General features: G+C 43.7%; 1 protein-coding gene across 1 annotated transcript in view; it reads left to right on the plus strand.

Moving 5' to 3' along the window:
- The window catches only part of LOC105360416 (homeobox protein Nkx-6.1), a 40,226-nt gene that overhangs the window by 16,021 nt on the left and 4,634 nt on the right, over window positions 1-19,571 (plus strand). Inside the window, exon 3 of the mRNA XM_011497311.1 lies at window positions 16,358-16,710. Within this exon, the coding sequence (XP_011495613.1) occupies window positions 16,358-16,710 (353 nt within the window). The remainder of the gene's footprint in view (window positions 1-16,357; window positions 16,711-19,571) is intronic.

Raw genomic sequence — 19,571 nt, forward strand, 5'->3', positions numbered from 1 at the left:
CGATCGTCCGCGATTAGTGTCGCCCGCGCAAAAATCCCGTTGTGCGCGCGCGTCCCAAACACGCGAATTCTCGGAAAATCGATAAGAGCTTGAGAAATGCAACTGCCGCGTATCATCATCGTTTCGCGCCGTGCAAACAGCCACGCGTCCGTAAATCCGCTTCTCTTCCTCTGCACAAGCGCGCGCGCGCGCCCGTGACGTACTGTTGTATCTCTTCATCTCTCTCTCTCTCTCTCTCTATCTATCTCTATATATATATATATATATATATATATCTCCACCACAGTTTTTATTTTCTATTTTACGTGCAGTGTCGCTGAGTGTCGAAAGAAACTGGAACGCATATTTGGAAAAATTGCTATTGATATAACAGGTTTTCGCCACCGAGTATCAAAAGTGGCCATTTGCAAATCATGCGGAATTCAATTTCGAGCGTGGTTGACATACCTATATATATATATATATATATATATATATATATATATATAAATACATTATTTCCGCGTGTACATATATTCATACATAAAATATGTGGGTGTGATCATAGCTAGATCAAGGCGCTCTCTCTGTGTGTGTACGTGCGCATATGCCTTGTTTGGTGCAGTTACGCGTGTTTGTGTACGTGTGCGTGAGATATAGAGCGTGTGCACACTCATGGACACGAGTTTATACAAGTATATATGTGCAGGCAAGCGGCTCGGCTCACTCGCTGTGGCAAATGAAGCTCGTTTCCCGTCGTTCGCAGCGTATAAATACCGAAGCGCTCGCTCTACACTCCATGCAGCCGCGCGCGGCGCGTGTTTTTTATCTCTGTCTCTCTCTCTCTCTCTCTCTCTCTCTCTCTCTCTCTCTCTCTCTCTCTCTCTCTCTCTCTCTCTGTCTCCCTCTCAGTCTCTGTCTGTCTGTCTGTCTGTCTCTCTCGCTCATTCACTCGGTCGTACGTTCTTTCCCCCTTGCCAATAAACGACGTCAATCCCCCTTTTCCATGCGCGCACTTTCTCCCTACTCCACCCCACTCCGCCAAAACGTGCTTGCCATCTCACTTTCTCTCTCTCTCTCTCTCTCTGTCTCTCTCTCTCTCTCTCTCTCTCTCTTTCTCTCCCTCGACGATTTCGCAAAAAGAGTGGAGGCAATCCATTACTTTATTGTCTCTCGTTCCTCTTTCTCTTGATCTCCCCTCCCACTCTCGTTCCCTCCCTCCGTCCTTCCCTCGCTCGTTACATCTCCCCCCCCCCACTCTCTCTCTCACTCTCTCTCTCTCACTCTCGTTCGTTGTTCCCTCTATTAGTTAATGAAGTGTCGTGTAGTATGCCGGCGCCCGAGATCGATCTTTTTTTACCCCGATTACTAACTTAGCGTACACACAATCCTTGCTCCTCGTTTTTCTCTTTTTTTCTCTCCAACTCGCTCGCTCTATTTATCTAATATAAATTCGGACGGTTTGTCGGACGAGAGCCGTACTCGCCTCCTTGCCTCGCTTAATTTGCCCTGGCTGCATCGCCGTTCGAGCTTAATCATTATCTTGGGAGCTTTCTTTAAACGGGATTGTTTTTAAATAGAACGTGACCGATCGCTACTACGCACACATTCCAACTTGTTATTGTTATTGTAATTCACGCGTTACAGCCGAGTGGACGCGAGCGCATAGATTACTTTGGGGAAAGTAAAATTTTGTGCCGTCCCGACCGTTATCGCTCTTGTTCCCGGGCACTTTTATCGACGCACGGGCTATTTATTATGCACCGTGTACAATTAATTCACCGAGAGCGCGCCAGTCATAACTACGTTATGTGAAATTTCCTACGTTATGATTAACAGATTTGGTATGGCAAACGAAGCCAGTACCGAGCGCCTATTAATTTCTTTGTTCACCGCCAGACGCACGTACGGGGCTGCGGACGTTTAACGAAGGCTATTACATTATAACCCGATCGTAGTCGTCGTTGACGTCGTCGTCGTCGTCGTCGTCGTCGTCGTCGTCGTCGTCGTCGTCGTCGTCGTCGTCGTCGTCGTCGTCGTCGTCGTCGTCGTCGTCGTCGTCGTCGTCGTCGTCGTCGTCGTCGTCGTCGTCGTCGTCGTCGTCGTCGTCGTCGTCGTCGTCGTCGTCGTCGTCGTCGTCGTCGTCGTCGTCGAGCGTTGTCGTTGTCGTTGTCGTTGTCCTTGCCATTGTCATTGTCATTGTCATCGCTCGTCTTTTTTGTTCTCGTCATCGCCGTCGTTTTTCACATCCTCTCCTAGGCTCTCTCGAGGCTCGCGAAAGGGAATTCTATGAGACTCGGGGGACACGTGCAAAAACGCGATAACGCCAGGCCAATTGGCCGCTGGATTATGAGAAATCAAACGGCCGCACTCGAGTCGCTCGACTTCTCCTTAAACGGGGGGAGTGCACGCCGACAGCGGACCGCGAACTCCCAGCCATCCCCGTAGCGGCGGCGCTAATGGCTGGTAAGCGATCGTACGACTCAGCGAAAAGGGGTCGAGGGGTGACGCCAGGGGGGGTCGAGAACGCGGCAAGCGTAAAAAGAGGCCAGAGCGAGTTTCTCGCGATTGCGAAATCTAGTGGAATCGCCCCGACCTGATTTCTCGGGCTTATCCACAGCCCCTCCACGGCCAATCGCCGAAGATGCTTCCTTCGGAACGAATCGGACCAGGACGAAAAGTCGGATTGGGGAAGGCTGTCGGAAGGGAGTGGGCGCTCGGTAAAGGGGCGACGGCGGGGAGGGGGCCGATGGGTAGGTTCGCTCGGAATGGAACGACAAGGCTGTCACGTGTCGACGTTCGAGAGAGCATCGAGATTAATTTTCAGTGCCTATTGGGGTTGCCCCTACTGCCGGCTCGCGCCTAGTATGGCATCCATTCGGAACATTTGAGCCAGAACTGCGTATTGATCGGTTTCGCCGGCTCATCGAATACTAAGTAAGCCCAAGCGTCACATCCAACCCTCCTACCTCCGCCTCCGCCTCCGCTGCCGCCACTGCCTCCGCCATCGTCAGCCCCGCTGCCCGCGCGTCGCTGCCCCGTGCCCCGCTCGCCCTGTGCAACACTCGCCGATGCGCATCGTGTCGTCTCGCTCTCGCGCGCTGCCTACGCTGTGACATTCGTCGACGGGAGGAGAGGCGATACACCACCCAATTAACACCCCTAAACACGCCACCGCAGGCAGCCATCCAGCCTGGGGAAGCCAACTGTGTGCTGTTGCACACAGACGGACAGTGCGTGCGCGCGCGCGCGCGCGAGAGAGAGAGAGAGAGAGTGGAGTGGAGTGGAGTGGAGTCAGCGAGTTAGAGAGTTAGAGAGTGAGCGAGTTGATGAGGAGGAGGCAGAGGGAAGGGAGAATGCGGGCTTCGCTTGGTTATGCCGCTGCACGGGCTATGCTTGGCCACGTTATTTAACCTCCCTCTACGTGTGGCTGCTGAGCATAGAGGGAAGGAGAAAGAGAGCGTGTATCCGGATTAATGCGAGCCAACGGGGGGATGCAAAAATCAGAGAGAGAGAGAGAAAGAGATAGAGATAGAGAGAGAGAGAGAGAGAGAGAGTGGTAAAGAGTGGGTGAGGACGGGGGGAGGATCAAATGCCGTACCGAAGGTCGAAAATGTGAAACCCCTTTTGGTTGCGTTGCCACCCTACGGCACTGGCTGCTGATCCTTAGAGTGGCCTCTTAATCGAGCCGCCGGTTTGTAAGGTTGTTGCGAGATCTTGGAGATGGCGGCTCCTTTGAAGGGCGCGTTATACCGACCGCAGTTTTCTACGTTATCGTGGTACATTCCTTTTTTTTTTTATTTTTTTTTGTGGCTAGCAGCCTGAAATACTCAGATTGGTTGTTTCCTCACAAAATTATGCGGAAGGAGAAGCATTTCACGCTCATTGTAATTATAAATGGTATTAGGGAGGCAGAGTACATCCCTTTGTTTTAAAATACCGATCAAAGTTAATGCGAGACATCGAGTATTATTATGTCAGCTTGTGATAATGTTAGAATTCAGATTTTGATTACAAAATTTGAACGATTCAAGTGGCTGCAACCGTTTCAACTCGTAAAATGACTTGGTTGTAAAATTTTTATTATCTTTCTCTTCTCAGCCAACTTTACACTGATATGATTTTAAAATTTCTTCATTATGAATTACACTTGCCATTAAACGAAGTCGTCTCCAGATTTACAATTGCAAATTCTTGAATTGACATGTCCTAATAATTCGTGTCTAATGAGAAAATCCTTCGAACTATCGCTTACTAAAGGCGTCAATTAAATTACTCAGAATAAACTATTTAGCATTAATAAACCTCAAAGGATATTTAGCATTTAAAGTTCCTACATTAGTGCCATGACAGAGAGCCTTTATCGCTTTAGATATGTTTAAAAGCCCCCATTTACAGAAAAATGAAAAGCACACAAGGACACTGTATTTCGTCAATTAGAAGCAGCCTCGATAGGATCACTTAACTAATATTACAAAATAGAAAAAGCTGTTTTACAAAATAATGGAAAAAATACGTGGAGCATTTTTCTTTTCTTTTGTTTTTTTATTTTTTTTTATTTTTTTTTGTATAAAAAAACTTTTAGTTTAACGTAGCGAATTTCATATGTTTTCTTTTTAAAAATAATAAAATGGAAATAAAGGGATATCCCGAATGCGTTCAATATTGACAGCATAAGTTTATTGAAACTTTTTTTTTGGTGTAAAGTGGTTGTTTCATATACGATGTATGTAGGCGAATAATATTTTTTCAAGTATGATGCTTTGAACGCTCTAGGGTTGAATTATTTCTTTCAATTTCTCTATTGAAATATAAACGTTTTGCATGTAGAGCAAAATATTTTAGTTTTATAATCAAAATTTTATTAAATTTAAATACTATATATTAATAACATAAATACATTCAAATTGACCAAGTATCGCCATGCTCATTCTCAAGCAAAAATCTTTAATTAAAATGCATTTATCGACTCTGTCATTATAGATTCATCGGAAATTGAATCTATTTTTCCGCAGCTTCTCCTGTATCAGTCATTTTTTCTTTCAGATAAACCGTAAATTTATTAACTGCATTAAATATTTTATTAACTACAATTTGATATCCGCGAAAATTTATGATGACAGATTTGCATATATATTGTTTAAAGTAGAAATAAATTTGAATGATTAATTGGACATTAGATATAAGTATTATACATTGAAATAGTTTTAAAAAACATATGAATTTAATAAAATTCAATTCATTGACAGAACTATAATAACGTATTATCGAAGGTAAAAATTTTATAATCAAAAATATATGACTGTGTCAGTGTGTAAGGCTTCATTTTTATCGCATTACTCATACATACATATATGTATATATCGAAACAGTATTATTACAGTTAATGTGCCTCAAATATGCGTCGTACCAATGATCGCAATAAATATATTTTTCTTCTTTAACAATTACTTTAGGACTTATAATTTAAAAAGTAGTTTAAAAGTAATTATTCAAAAATATTTTATCGACTATGTTTTCACTCACTATCGTATATAATACGTTTATTTGATAAAATTGTACGTAGTATAAATAAATATTTGCAAATAATTAATCCATGGTTGTTTTGAAATCACTTTATTTTCATATGATAAATTGAACTATTTATTATTTACGTATAACGTATATACTTTTCTAAACTTGAGTAATAAATGTGAATAATTGATTAGTTGTATGGATAAAGTGATGCTGGTTTTAGGTTCAATTGGAATTTTGTAAGCCAGTAAAGATAATGGATTTTTAACAAAAGATTTGTCGAGAATCCTTATAATAATGTCTACCTAATAATTAAACAATTTGAATTCTAAATCGCATAATAGCTTTCAAAAGATAGAGCACTTAAAATTGAACATAATGCAACATTATTGTTTTAAGTAATAATCATAATGTAATATTAAATGTTTCAATAATTAAATATTAATAAAATAAACGCATAATTGATATTGCATTGCGTTATATTTTGCACTCATCCAAAGCACACGCGCGCGCGCGCGCACAAAACACACGCACACACACACACACAAACAAATACGTACGTTAAAATTTATGATATAATCGTTGATTTTACATATAAAATATCAGAAAGAAAGCTCAAGGACTATTTTTATAGTGGTTTTATTGATAAATAACAGTCGCAAAAACTTATTGATTATCATTTAATGGGAATCATAAAGCATAACTAATCAGAATAATCTTCGTTTACTCAATGTGACTAAGTATACCAATGCACTGATACGCGCCCATAAGCTGTCCAATAATAATGTACAATAGTAAGCTTTCAAAAATAAAAGTTTAAATACATTGTAATCGTATAGTAAAAGCAGTTAATTTAAAGACTTGGGTGCATAATTCAGTTTGGGTGTACCTACTTTTGTGCCAAACCGCTTTGCGATAACGCAATTTTAAAACTCAATTTACGACCTGTAAACAATCTTCACAAGCAATAACTATTTTTACTGGCATTGTACTTTGCATAAGAATCAGGTGGAGTGTAAATTGGCAATGCGAATAAAATGTCGCTTTGAATTTTAAACCAGGCGAATACTAAAGATCAAATTTTACGCTCTGTGATTTACAGTGAGAATGAGAGGAGAGGGAGAGGGTGAGGGAGTGGGAGAGAGTGAGAGAGTGAGAGAGTGAGAGAGAGAGAGAGAGAGTGGGAGTGAGAGTGAGAGAGTGGTAGTGAGCGAGAGAGTGAGCGAGTGAGGGGCGGGGGAGGGGGGCATACAGTTAAACAGAGAGAGAGAGAGAGAGAGAGAGAGAGAGAGAGAATTATTTTGCAAGAATCGAACGTTTAAGCAAACACAGGATGAGCGGTGTGAATTAACGGCCTTATTTTCCATAAATTTGAAAATATTATTTATATACGATACGGTAGGGGTGAGCGAAGAGTCGGGCGGGGCGGGAGGCATCGAAAATTAAACGAGCACGTGTATTTTAAAACACTCGTCCCTCGCTCATACTCCGACAATCCCAAATCAATCCACAGTCAAGTTTATTCATTTATTATTTTAATCGGGCTTTTGCCACATTTTCGAAACTCCCGAGCTTATCGAGCGTCCGCCGCTAATAGCCGTACATTTTTACATATCCTCGATATCGATCCGAGCGTTATTGTAAGAAACGAGCGTTTTCCAAGCTCACGAGCGGCCCCCGGGGCGATCACTGATAAACAAAGCCTCCCGCAGGTAATTGAAAAGTCGTCGTGGCTTTTGATCCGAGCGGATTAGTTATTGCCTTTTTCGATTCCTCGCGTATTAAATTCCTTTTGAGTGGCACAAAAGCGCATGACTGCCGTTGTCATTGGACGCGCAACAGCCCGCGATCAACCCACGCGTGTCTTTTCCCAATTCTCCGCTCCTCCGTTCACAGACCTCACCCGCTCTCTCGCCACCCCCGTCTCTACGTATTTCATCGGACTGCTGGCGGTGACACTCGGGCCGCTTCGAGTGCGCGCACATGTTTTCCTTTATTTAACTTTGCTCTTGACCGGCGTTCATTACAAACGCCACTGACTGACATTGTTGCTTTCCCGCCCGGGACTCCCCCCCCCCCCCCCCCAAAACCCAGCTCCAACACCCATCGCCGTTTTGCCTATGGGTTTATATTTGGATGCTTTTTGTGTTGGTTGGCTTGTGCCGTCGGCGGGCAGGGCCTCTTTTTGCTTCCATGCTAGCTCGACTGACCTTTGAGCGTAAATTTTCCAGCAGGTGCTTAACTCCGCCCGAATGTGCTACAATGCTTCCTTTTTATCGCTCTCGCCTCCTCCCCCCTACCCCCTTCCACACGCCCATCCACCCGGCAGCTCGGTTTATTACTTTTTAAAGGTATGTGTATATAGCCGCGGTTAGTGCGTCACGATACTAAAAGCGCTATGATACAATTATGATTTTATCGTTAAACCTGTGCAGTAAAATCGCGTTCGAATACAATGTATTCACGAGTATCGATTCCCCTTGCCACAGTAATGCGATAAGATAATATGCTAAAATGAATATGTAAACTTAATTGGAGCTATTTGTCAATAAACTCTTTACGTGAAATTCTTCGACAACGATATTTATAAAAAAATAGGCACAGATACAATTTTATCGACTTTTCGTATAAATTCAAGACCCATTTAATAAAACAGTTGAATATTATATTTTCTAGTTCTTTAGGCCTAAGAGATTCTCCATATATAAGACACTGCGCATGTAGGAAGAATTAATTTAATTATCCATCGTTAAATATTTATAGCCTTGTAAATATTTATAAATATTAATGCAATCCGAAGGCTATTTAAATGCTATTGTTGTTTAAAAGAAAAATTTCATTACTTATAAGAAAACGACATGAAATTAAAGCAAACGATTACTTATTAATAAAACGGTAAAACGAATAAATCTATTTGGCGCGTCTATTAGTCTCCAACGGAAACATAATAACGAATCTTCCGCGGCATTGCGTTAAAAATCATTCGCTTTGAACAAGTTCGTTAAAATTAACGCGAGCACACATACACGCGTATCCGCTCATCGGCTGGATGCTTCTGTGCAGAGGAAATTTTTTGCAAGATGTACGCGTAAATAATACAAGCGTTCAGCGGTAATTAAGCTACTTACTCATTTCCGTAAGCCAGCTATTTAAGGTGACATTGTCGTTTTCCGCGATATTTCCAATTGCTATATTTTCAATGTCCATAGAGACGCGTACATTTTATTTACATGTGCAACATGGAGAGAAAAGCGTGTTTGTTGTATTTCAAAAATTGTAATTCTGCAATTAATTATTGTAAATTGTTGCACCAAATGTGTAGAATACACGTTCGTTAAATCTCAATCACACTCAATCACAGTTAATCGAAGAAATTCAAAATTAATAATAATAATAATAATAATAATAATAATAATAATAATGATAATAATAATAATAAATAATAATAAAAACAACAGAAAAAAAAACGCCAAAAAACCGCGGTACTTTCATTCGAAAATAATCCAATGAATTTTTAAAGAAAGTCTTTGTTAATTAGTCTGTCATTAAGAGGATTGATCAGTTAGTCGAATACTTCCAGCATTTTTACTCGATAGAACGCTTTAAATAATTTAAGCTGGAATTTCGGTCGGGCCGCTCGAGTGTGTATGCATGTATTCGCGCGCTTTCGCGAAAACCGTTTTCTCTTCCAATTACAATCCAATTGACAAATATAGCCTCGCAAAATGCAGCCGTCGTGGCGTCAAAATTCACGACAGCGCGATCTCAATCTCGTCTGTAAAATTCAGCGTCGTTCCTATAGCGCGAGCTAAATCCAAGTAAATTATGAAACTTCAATGGGCGCTAGGCAAAAGGCTGCCCCGCCCCTCCCAACCGCCGCTCGTTATCGCGTACGCGCACGCACACACGCGTGCACTTTCTCTCTGCTCTTCGATAAAAGTAGAAGGAAGTTCGAAAAAGGAGGGCACGCGACATTAATAAACAAAGACGCGGACGGGGTCAGTAGCGCGGTGTTTGCGCCGTTGGCGGGGTGCGGGGCGTTGACGATGACTCGGGATGACGAGGTGGGGTTTTGCGGGGGCGGAGCCGTGCGAATCGACAAATCAGTAATTATCGTGAGCATCCTTAAGACGCGCGAGCAGCTGAAGCTCGGCATAATAAGCGCTTGGCGGAGAGAGTTTACGCTGTGTCTTTGCTCAGCGGGGGTGGGAGTCGAGCGGCGGCAGTGGCAACGAGGTAATTTGTTCAGCCAAGTAATATACGTCACCTTCCTTCCCTCGCCCGGTTATAATTAGCCTCCCCGAGCGCAGGCACTTTCGCGCAGGTTCAACGTCTCACGGCTTAATGACACTGAATAGCGATGATAAATTGCCGACGTTCCCTCCCTCCCGCCCTCTCTCCCGCCCTTCGCCGTACGCCCCTCGACGTAACCCGCGAGCCACCCCGCAGCGTATATAATATCTTTCTCGCGGCAGTTCACCCGACACTTTATATATCTGCCAGGGCACGCGATAGTCTGCCCGCGTATTTGCTAAATAATTATTTTAATGGCTGCGCGGGGTAGCGCATGCGCCACGGCAGGGGCTATTTTACTATCGTAGACCTATTTATAAAAGCGCGCGCACTGTCCCCTTAATCTCTTAATCGCGGGCGATCATCCTTTTACGATATTTATCGCGAGTATCATCGCTCCACGCTTTGGGCGTCTCCTTAATGGCAAGCACATCGACTAGATTTTCTTCTCGCTTTCCTTTCGTCTGTCTTTTAATAAATACACTTGAAAGCCTCGTCAAGGGTTTATCGCACTATCGAACGCGTAAAGAAACTTCGCACTATAAGGCGTAAATCTTCTACCCGACCCACTGGATATTTCACGCCGGACTTCACACACTTAAGTGCGCCGGCATTATCGATCTCCGACATAATTTCACTCACGTTAATTTTTACCGACATATTCTTATTTGGGCATTAATGATTCACGAATCGTATAAAAGTGACCGCGTTAATAAATAATGATTACCACGAAATTATATGTTACCATTCATGGTAAACGTGCAAAATTAATACTTGTCATAAAGTATAGAAATATAATCAACAGCATTACAAACAGAATCAATTATTCTGTAATAGCTCAGACCGAATCGTTTGGGTTTTGCGTCAAAAGAGAGATAGAGATAGCTATATATATATATATATATATATATATATATATATATATATAGAGAGAGAGAGAGAGAGAGAGAGAGAGAGAGAGATAGCTAGAGAGAGAGAGCTAAAGCGAATAGTATAGTTTTTCGAAACCTCAGCTGTAATATGAGCGCATCGATCACTTGGTTTAATTTATGGTATAAGCCTTTTGAAATATGTAGAGGTTTTTTTTTCCATTTTAACGACCTTCGAAACAAAGTATTTGGCTTCTAATATTCGGGAAGCTATTTTCGATAATAAAATCATTTTGATGCGAAGCATTTTATTCGTATTTTTAAAATATAAATAAAAGCATAGAAGCGGGCAGAGAGATTTTATATGTAACGGTAAAAGTGCCCTTGTACATGACACAGCCTAATACATATATTTTACTTTCGGTGGAAAATATACTGGCTCGCGGTGAAATATTGTAAAACTTTCTTCCCCCTTATTATTATATATTTCACTTATTTCCTTGGCCCTTTTTTACGCGACGTACTTTAATAAAAATTGTCACCTCGAATACGAAATATCAACGGTACTTCTCCACGGCTGATAAATGAAAGATCAAGAGTCGTGAGATAAAATTGCGGTCCTCGGTTCTCACAGGAGCTCCGTCCTCCATCTAAAATGCGTAAGCGATACTGGCGGCTGAAGGATATTTCGCGTAATTTTCTACATTGCCTAGAAAAGAATGAGAATATGGGCATTTATTTCGAGAGCGCGTCTTTGCCGCCCTCAAGACGTCGCTGATCTTGAAAACGCTTAAGCACTCGGGGCTCCTTCAGCGCAATAAATAACCGGCGTAATTCGTGAATTGCGAGCTCTGGAGCTGACGAAGCATCGGCCGGAATATTTTTAGCGGCACTTGCGTTAATAGCCGCGTCGGCTCTTATCTCGCGACACATTGCGGGGGCAAATAAAGCAGGCACCCGACGATAAGAAAATAAACGCGCTAAAAGCATCGATTTCCAGCTAAGTGTTCGCTTAGGGACGGATGCCGCCGCTCCCTCGCGACCCCCCGGATCGCCTGAAAGTTAGACGGAGCACGAACGGGAGAAAGTGCCGCGTGAGTAAGGCCACGCGTCCACTCCACACAATGCGGAAAAATACATAACGACCGCTTACATGTAGACGCACGTAAACGCGAGCATTAATACGGGGGTGATCGGTTGGGCGATTCTCCTTTCTTTTCGTTTGTTTTGGGGGACTTTGACGAGAAAATCGGTGATACTCTAAGGCATTAGCGACTTCTCCCGACGGTGATTAATAATGCAAGGATCGCGCGGTCGCGGTGCATTTAGAAGAGGATGGCTTTAAGAGCTTTCGTCGCCTAGTGGCAAAAGGCCGCGGGGACGCGCCCATCAATTATTCCCCCATATATTTGGTTCTCAGGATTTTTATCGCTCTCTCTCTCTCTCTCTCTCTCTCTCTCTCTCTCTCTCTCTCTTCGGGTCCTCGAGTCTGGGCGTCTCGAAAAATAGGCACGCCGGCGGAAACAAAGGTGAACGTCCCTGTGATTTGATCCTATTAATGTGACCCTCGTGCTAATTAGCGTGAACTGCCGCTGCGGTGATGCGGCGGATAATCGATGACCCAGGCCGTCGGCTCCATAGTCGCTGCCGCCGCCACCACCGCAGCCGCCGCCTCTACCCCCTGCTAGGGCTCGCGGTGGTAGTTGTGAGCCCCTTTCCCCGCTCCAGCGTCCAACACCCTCCCCTGGCAGGAGTACGTCAGGGAGACGGCAATGAGAGGGAGAGAGAGAGAGAGAGAGAGAGAGAGAGAGAGAGAGAGAGAGAGAGAGCAATAACAAGCGAGTTAGCGGGCGATGAAGGACAGGCGAGTTGGTGGAGGAGAGGGAGGTGGGTGAGATCGTTTGGTTCGCTTTTGGAACGCTGTTTGACTAGTTCTCCGGAACAAAGCCGATGTTACAGGCTAATAAAGCTTTGGCCCGGAGCTTTCCACTCGTCTCGCGCTTATATACTTGGAAGCTCTCTCGCAGTCTCTCTTAGAACACTTGGGAAAAGAGCAGCGCCCGGTATTATGGAAATAGGTCTAGCCGCCGTGGGGGATGACTGCTACTATTGCCTCTCCTTCCCCTTTCTATCTCTCCTACGGCGTTTAACTCGCACTTTATCTTAACGAGAGATAGCCCGACGCGCAATCACGAACGTTGGAAAAAGTGTGACGTTATCCGCTTCCTCGTGTCATCGCTTCTATGCTTGTGTGCCTCTTAACAAGCGAGGCTGTTCCGTTAGTCGGTAATCGTCGCCTTAAGAATCGACACCGAAGTTTCTTATTGTAATGAGCAACTCGTGAGCTCTGGCGCCAAATGAGCTTGCAAGCTGATTTATAATGCACTGGCAATGAAAGCCGATGTTTCTTTAGTCCCTGATCAGATTATCAACGCTACAGTGTTGACTAAAAAATAAAAATTCTAGCACAAGGAATCGAAACTTTTTTTTTGCTTTCACAATATTATATAGAAAAATTGACCTCTCCCGAATGAATAGCTTATAAAAAGAAAATTTCTCTCGGACACTGAAATTCAATTAACCATTTCAGAAATATATATATAACAACCTTCAAATTGAATAAAATACGACAGTATGCGTATGCCTCGGGCTTCGGTATCGAGCATACAAACGCTGAAAAATAGACACCGCGGCAATATTTTACTTTAAAAACAAAAAACAAAAAACAAAAAACAACAAAAAAAAAAACAACAAAAAAAAAAAACAACAAAAAAACAACAAAAAAAGAAAAATATTAAAATAATATAAATTTTATTTATCTGTTAATCGCGTTCAAAGCCAGATTAGAAAATAACCGATCAAGTGCTCTCTAACTTTTTGCGAAATAAACAATAATTTGCATCGATGCATCTACTCTTAATCCGCTTAAATAAGCGTTTATTGCCGTAAAGAGATATCCTAAAGCTTGTAATAAGATTTCTGATATTAAGATATTAATGGATATTAATAGGCTCATATTAATTGAACGAATATGATATTAATAGACTGCATCTTGCAAGTACTTAGTGGAAACTTGCTTTTTTCTTTCTTTTCAACATTATGTATAATTCTTATAATTCCCATTCCTAATAATAATGTAATTTAATATATTTTATATAACAATCATTAGCTGATTATCATTGCTATGTAATGCCAATTTAGAAATAAAGTGCATGCTAAATCAAATAGATTATTTATTTATTGATATCAGTACATAGTTATCAAGTTTTTTTAGGTGTATTATTCAATTAATAATCTCAAATCACGCAATATAGACAAGCCGAACGTTAAGAATTTATCTTGCGAATATGTATCTTGAAGAGAGAAAGAAAAGGTAGTTGCTATATCGATTGATAAAATTAATCGTCTATTAAATAACTTATATTAGGTATCGTTCATTTAACTTTTTAATGTGGCCGATCAACTGGACATTCGGTAAACCAAAATATTTAAAAGCATTCGTTTCGATAAAAATCAACAAGCCAACGTATTAATACGAGCGAATTGAAAATTGCAATTTCAATTTATACGTAATTTAAAGGCTGCTATTTAATTTCGACTTGGAATAATTCAAAGATAAAACTGATGTTATTACAGTAGCCATTACGACGAAATTATCTTTACGAACAGTCAGGATATTAGATCTACTTTACAATCTATATTAATGTAATATTTGCGAAAATTTTATAAAATTCATTGAAAATAATTTTGTAAGCATAAAATGTGCATATAAGCTTAGATATTAGACTATTTAGAGAACATTATGGTAAGTATAATTAATCACTCTCTTATGTTCTTGGCATGTGTCCTTACTTGTGCGCCTGCCGTTAGCGTATGAACAATAATTGTAATTTATATTATGCACATTTTTTTTTGTTTTTTTTTTTTTTGTTTTTTGAAGTTCAATGCATCGTCGTATATGTACTGGGTATTTATTAATAAATACAAAAGTATGAGGTAATTACTCGGAAGTCAACTGGAAAGAGAGATGCCAGGCTAGTATGCATGGCGTTAAAAGATTTACGTAATCAGAACACTTTTTTTATCGCCTTAATGAAAAGTAAATAAGAAAGGCGATATCAAATTAAGCGTCTATTTAAACTGCGCACCTTGAAAAATGCTCATAAAGCATTGAGAAATGATATTAAAAGAAAAAAAAATATCGTTAATATAACAGTTATCTTTATAATACTAGACGCACGCGTGTACGTAGTCTCACAATAAAAATATATTTTAGAAAGGTAAACGAAATGGAAAAAAGAAAAAATGAGAATGAAAATACTCTGTCATATTGAAAATATCCCGTTTTCTTATAAAAAAAACGGGAGGGTTTTATTTTTTTTTTTTTTTTTTTTTTTTTTTTTTTTTTAAAAGCAAGTATTGTGATACTTTATTCTAGATTTTGCTCAATAAAAACTTCTATGGCATCTGTAGACATATAGTAAATAATATGCGCATTTGCTGTTTTTATTCATCAAGCACGAAATATTCTTTTACACGTGGAATGTTAGGTTTTTCATTATAAAATTGTACAAATGTAGAGGGATAGACTGTCAATTGGCATAATGGAAAAGTAGAAAAAGCTACTGCACATTTTGTAAGAATCGATAATTTCAAATGTCGTTGATTTAGTTGGAAATAAATGCAATGTAATCCCGACGACGATAGTTACAATAACTTTCAATATTTTTATCTTCGGCCAAATGAATCGTATGACTCAGTCCAAAATGACAAATTTAATTCTACTCGAGTAAGATTTCCGTTCTTCGGCAGAGCAATTTCACTATTTCTCATGAATACGATAAAAATTTGTCGAAGCAAGGAAAAGTAAGTAAGCTCTTAGCAGAAAAATAATGAAAAATTGTTGGTAATCGTTATTATCCTTTAGTTCAGCAGAAACTCGGAAATTCGGACTTTCGGATATGTAAAAAGAAAGAAAAGAAGAAAGTCTGCGCGGTCACAAGAGTATCGCACTTTTCAGCTTTTGTCACGACCATACGTAGTTACAAAACACTGTCACCGAATTAATATAACTTTCTTGATTTTCATTATTTTTTGGTTTTTTGTTTTTTGTTTTTTGTTTTTCGTTTTTCCTTGGTTTTTCGTTGAAATGTTAAATAAATATTCCATTTGTACTTTATGACAATGTAATAATATTACGATAAAAGATAAAGTTATTTCGCATAATTAACTTGGGGAGGCAAACTTTGCACGGCTGCAACTGTTTTTGACCGCCCAACTGCAATGGCATAATATGTTACATTTCCCTAATGTCTAAAGTTATTGCAAATTGTATAATTATAATCATTTAGGGTAATTTATCGGAACAACTTGTGGTAAGGACCGGTCGTTTATCCTTAAAATGACGCGACGTTATATATCCCGAGCTCCTTTCGAGAAAAAAAAAAAAAAAAAAAAAAAAAAGAACATTTTCACATTTTCACAACCGACTCGGCCCCTCGCACTCCCTCGTGCCAATTTTTCAATCGTATTAACAAAAGAGCCAGCTTCGACAAAAGCCCCCCGGGCACCTTCGCTCTCAACCGCCGTACACCCGCCACGATTCGCCGAACGAACGATACGCGCACGCCACTTGACGCATTCCAGCGAGATATCGGATGTCAACGGGAATGCCGTGCACGCGACAGCAGCAGCGCGCTAAGCGCCGTCCACCCTCGCCTCCCGCAATACTCCTGCACCGAGCAATAATTCTGTTGCAGAGAGCGGCCTCGGCCTCGGCGGTACCAAGCCCTCCTCCGGCGGCAAGCGCAAGAGGTCCGAGGCGGCCACGAAGGAGGCCCTGCCCGTGGGCCTCAAGCTCGCCTCGGAGACGAGGCCCTCGCCGGCCGACGTAGCCGAGGACGCGGACTCGGCCGAACGTAAGAAGAAGAAGGCCCGCACCACCTTCACGGGACGACAGATCTTCGAGCTCGAGAAGCAGTTCGAGGTTAAGAAGTACCTGAGCTCCTCCGAGCGCGCGGACATGGCCAAACTCCTCAACGTCACCGAGACGCAGGTACGTGCCAATTGCGACCGACTTTAGCTGCTCGGCGGCTCGGTGGCTCTCTCACTCTTCCTCTCTATCTCTCCCATCCCCTTCTCCTACTCGCGCGCGCACGCACACGCACACACACGCACGCACACACTCTCTCTCTCTCTCTCTCTCTCTCTCTCTCTCTGTCTTACTGTTTCTTATTGTATCATAACCGTAGCGCTTAGGCTCTGCCGCTAAGCCAAAGCTTCGTACATCCGCATGAACGGCAAATTAAGTTTATCGTTCCGTTGTGGAAGAGAAGGCGCGCCGGGACGACGATGCCAGTCGAGGCGAGCGACGTCGTTCCGTCGATTGGCTTCCAACGGCAAAAAGGCCATTCGCTCCCGTAGGAAGCGCATCCGATTATCGATCCGCCGCCCGGAGCACCGAGCATTATTAGCTTGGCCGGAAGCCCGACACACGTCGCCATTATTTTATCAGACCTATCAAGAGAATTGATAAGCGCTGGCTCGCGCGCGCGTTAAAACGTGCGCGCGCAACGACGACAATGAGCGACGACGACGACGACGACGACGACGACGACGACGACGACGACGACGACGACGACGACGACGACGACGACGACGACGACGACGACGACGACGACGACGACGACGACGACGACGACGACGACGACGACGACGACGACGACGACGACGACGACGACGACGACGACGACGACGACGACGACGACGACGACGACGACGACGACGACGACGACGACGACGACGACGACGACGACGACGACGACGACGACGACGACGACGACGACGACGACGACGACGACGACGACGACGACGACGACGACGACGACGACGACGACGACGACGACGACGACGACGACGACGACGACGACGACGACGACGACGACGACGACGACGACGACGACGACGACGACGACGACGACGACGACGACGACGACGACGACGACGACGACGACGACGACGACGACGACGACGACGACGACGACGACGACGACGACGACGACGACGACGACGACGACGACGACGACGACGACGACGACGACGACGACGACGACGACGACGACGACGACGACGACGACGACGACGACGACGACGACGACGACGACGACGACGACGACGACGACGACGACGACGACGACGACGACGACGACGACGACGACGACGACGACGACGACGACGACGACGACGACGACGACGACGACGACGACGACGACGACGACGACGACGACGACGACGACGACGACGACGACGACGACGACGACGACGACGACGACGACGACGACGACGACGACGACGACGACGAACGACGACGAACGACGAGAGACGTCCTCTTGCCCTCTAGCCCTGGCATGCCCGGACCACCGCTCTCCCCTCATCACATGTCCCAATACACCACAGCTTCCCCGTCATCCATTCTCCCTCGGACCTATCGCCACCAACACCGCGAGTTTCGAAAGTCGCGCGGGGGCGACGCCCGCGACAGTTCGGCATCGGACGAGCGGGCCACGCCATTCCCGTGTTTTCGGCGCCCCGGATTAACATAAGTCCCCCGCGGCCCCGCGCGAAAGAAGGGACGCGAAAGGAGCCAGGGAGGCGGCCCCGGGATATCAGCGGCTATCAGGGCCATTAGTGGCAATCAGCGACAATTGCCAGCAGCCGGCCTGTCGCGCTTTGTGCTCATTATTCCGGCATGTGCGCGTAATCTGTTCCATCCTCTGGTGCGCGCACTCGAGGCCCTGCCCCGCCGTCAACGCCGCTACTGTCAACGTCGCCTCCCCCTCCCGCACCTCACCCACCTACCAAAATCCCACCTCTCAAACCGAAATCGCCAAATGCCCAGTCCCCGCACACCCACCTGATCGCCCGTACCCAACGCATCGTCAATTCGCGCGGATACGGCGTACGTGCGCGTGGCAAGCATCCGGCGCATATCAATTGGGCCCGGTAAAAGTGCCTAGCGCTCATTTTTAAGCAAGGCGCACGCGCTCGCCTATTTAATTCATCGCCCGTAATTGTTTTCTCTTTCCAGCGGGCTCGATCCTCCCCTCGTCTCCTGCCGCCGCCCCTTAAAAGCGCCCGTCGCCTACTCAACCCGTCCCGCCGAACACGCCGCCGCACTTTCCAGTCTCATCCTTTCGTTAATGCTACTTTCGAGATGCGCTCCACAACCATACACACTCCGACACTCCCTTACCCCCCTAACCCATCACAATCACCTCCCATCTCATCCCCCTATCGTCCATCCCGCGACTTTACAGTTTAATGTACGCAAACGACGCTCCCTCCCCCCCCCCCCCATGGCCCTGCGCCCCCCGGGCGCCTTTGCCGATGTACCACATTATCGATTGAATAATGAACGCTCGGCTAAAAATGAAAATACCTCTCGTTTGACGTCGATACCAAATTTCATGCGCCTGCCGTGCTGCGAAACATATGGTTAAAAGCATCGCTGTCGATGGAATCATAAGAGGAAGCGCCGACGATTTATAATGCGTCATAAAAACGTATCGGACCGTTTCATAAGGTTTTCCTTTTTTTCACTGTATTTATTTTTCCATTTATTGGATCGGAATTAATTGAGAATTCAAGTATCGTGTGTGTTGACTACTATTGCCGCCAATCAAATAAAGTACAGATAATTTTATTTGCTTTTCATTGATTATGTAGCTATTTTAATGTATATTGTAATAATGATAATGGAAAATGTAAATTAATACTTGGACGCGTAAATTATTACTTCGTTCTCAAGCCTCTACGCCAATATTATAATCATTATTAAACAATTCTTTTATATGTTTTATTCTTTTTTTTTTTTTATTATTATTATTCATAGCAAATACCTCCCCCCCCCCCCCCCCA

The sequence above is a fragment of the Ceratosolen solmsi genome, unplaced genomic scaffold (assembly GCF_000503995.2).
Source record: "Ceratosolen solmsi marchali unplaced genomic scaffold, CerSol_1.0 scaffold13, whole genome shotgun sequence".
NCBI classification, from domain to species: Eukaryota; Metazoa; Arthropoda; class Insecta; order Hymenoptera; family Agaonidae; genus Ceratosolen; species Ceratosolen solmsi.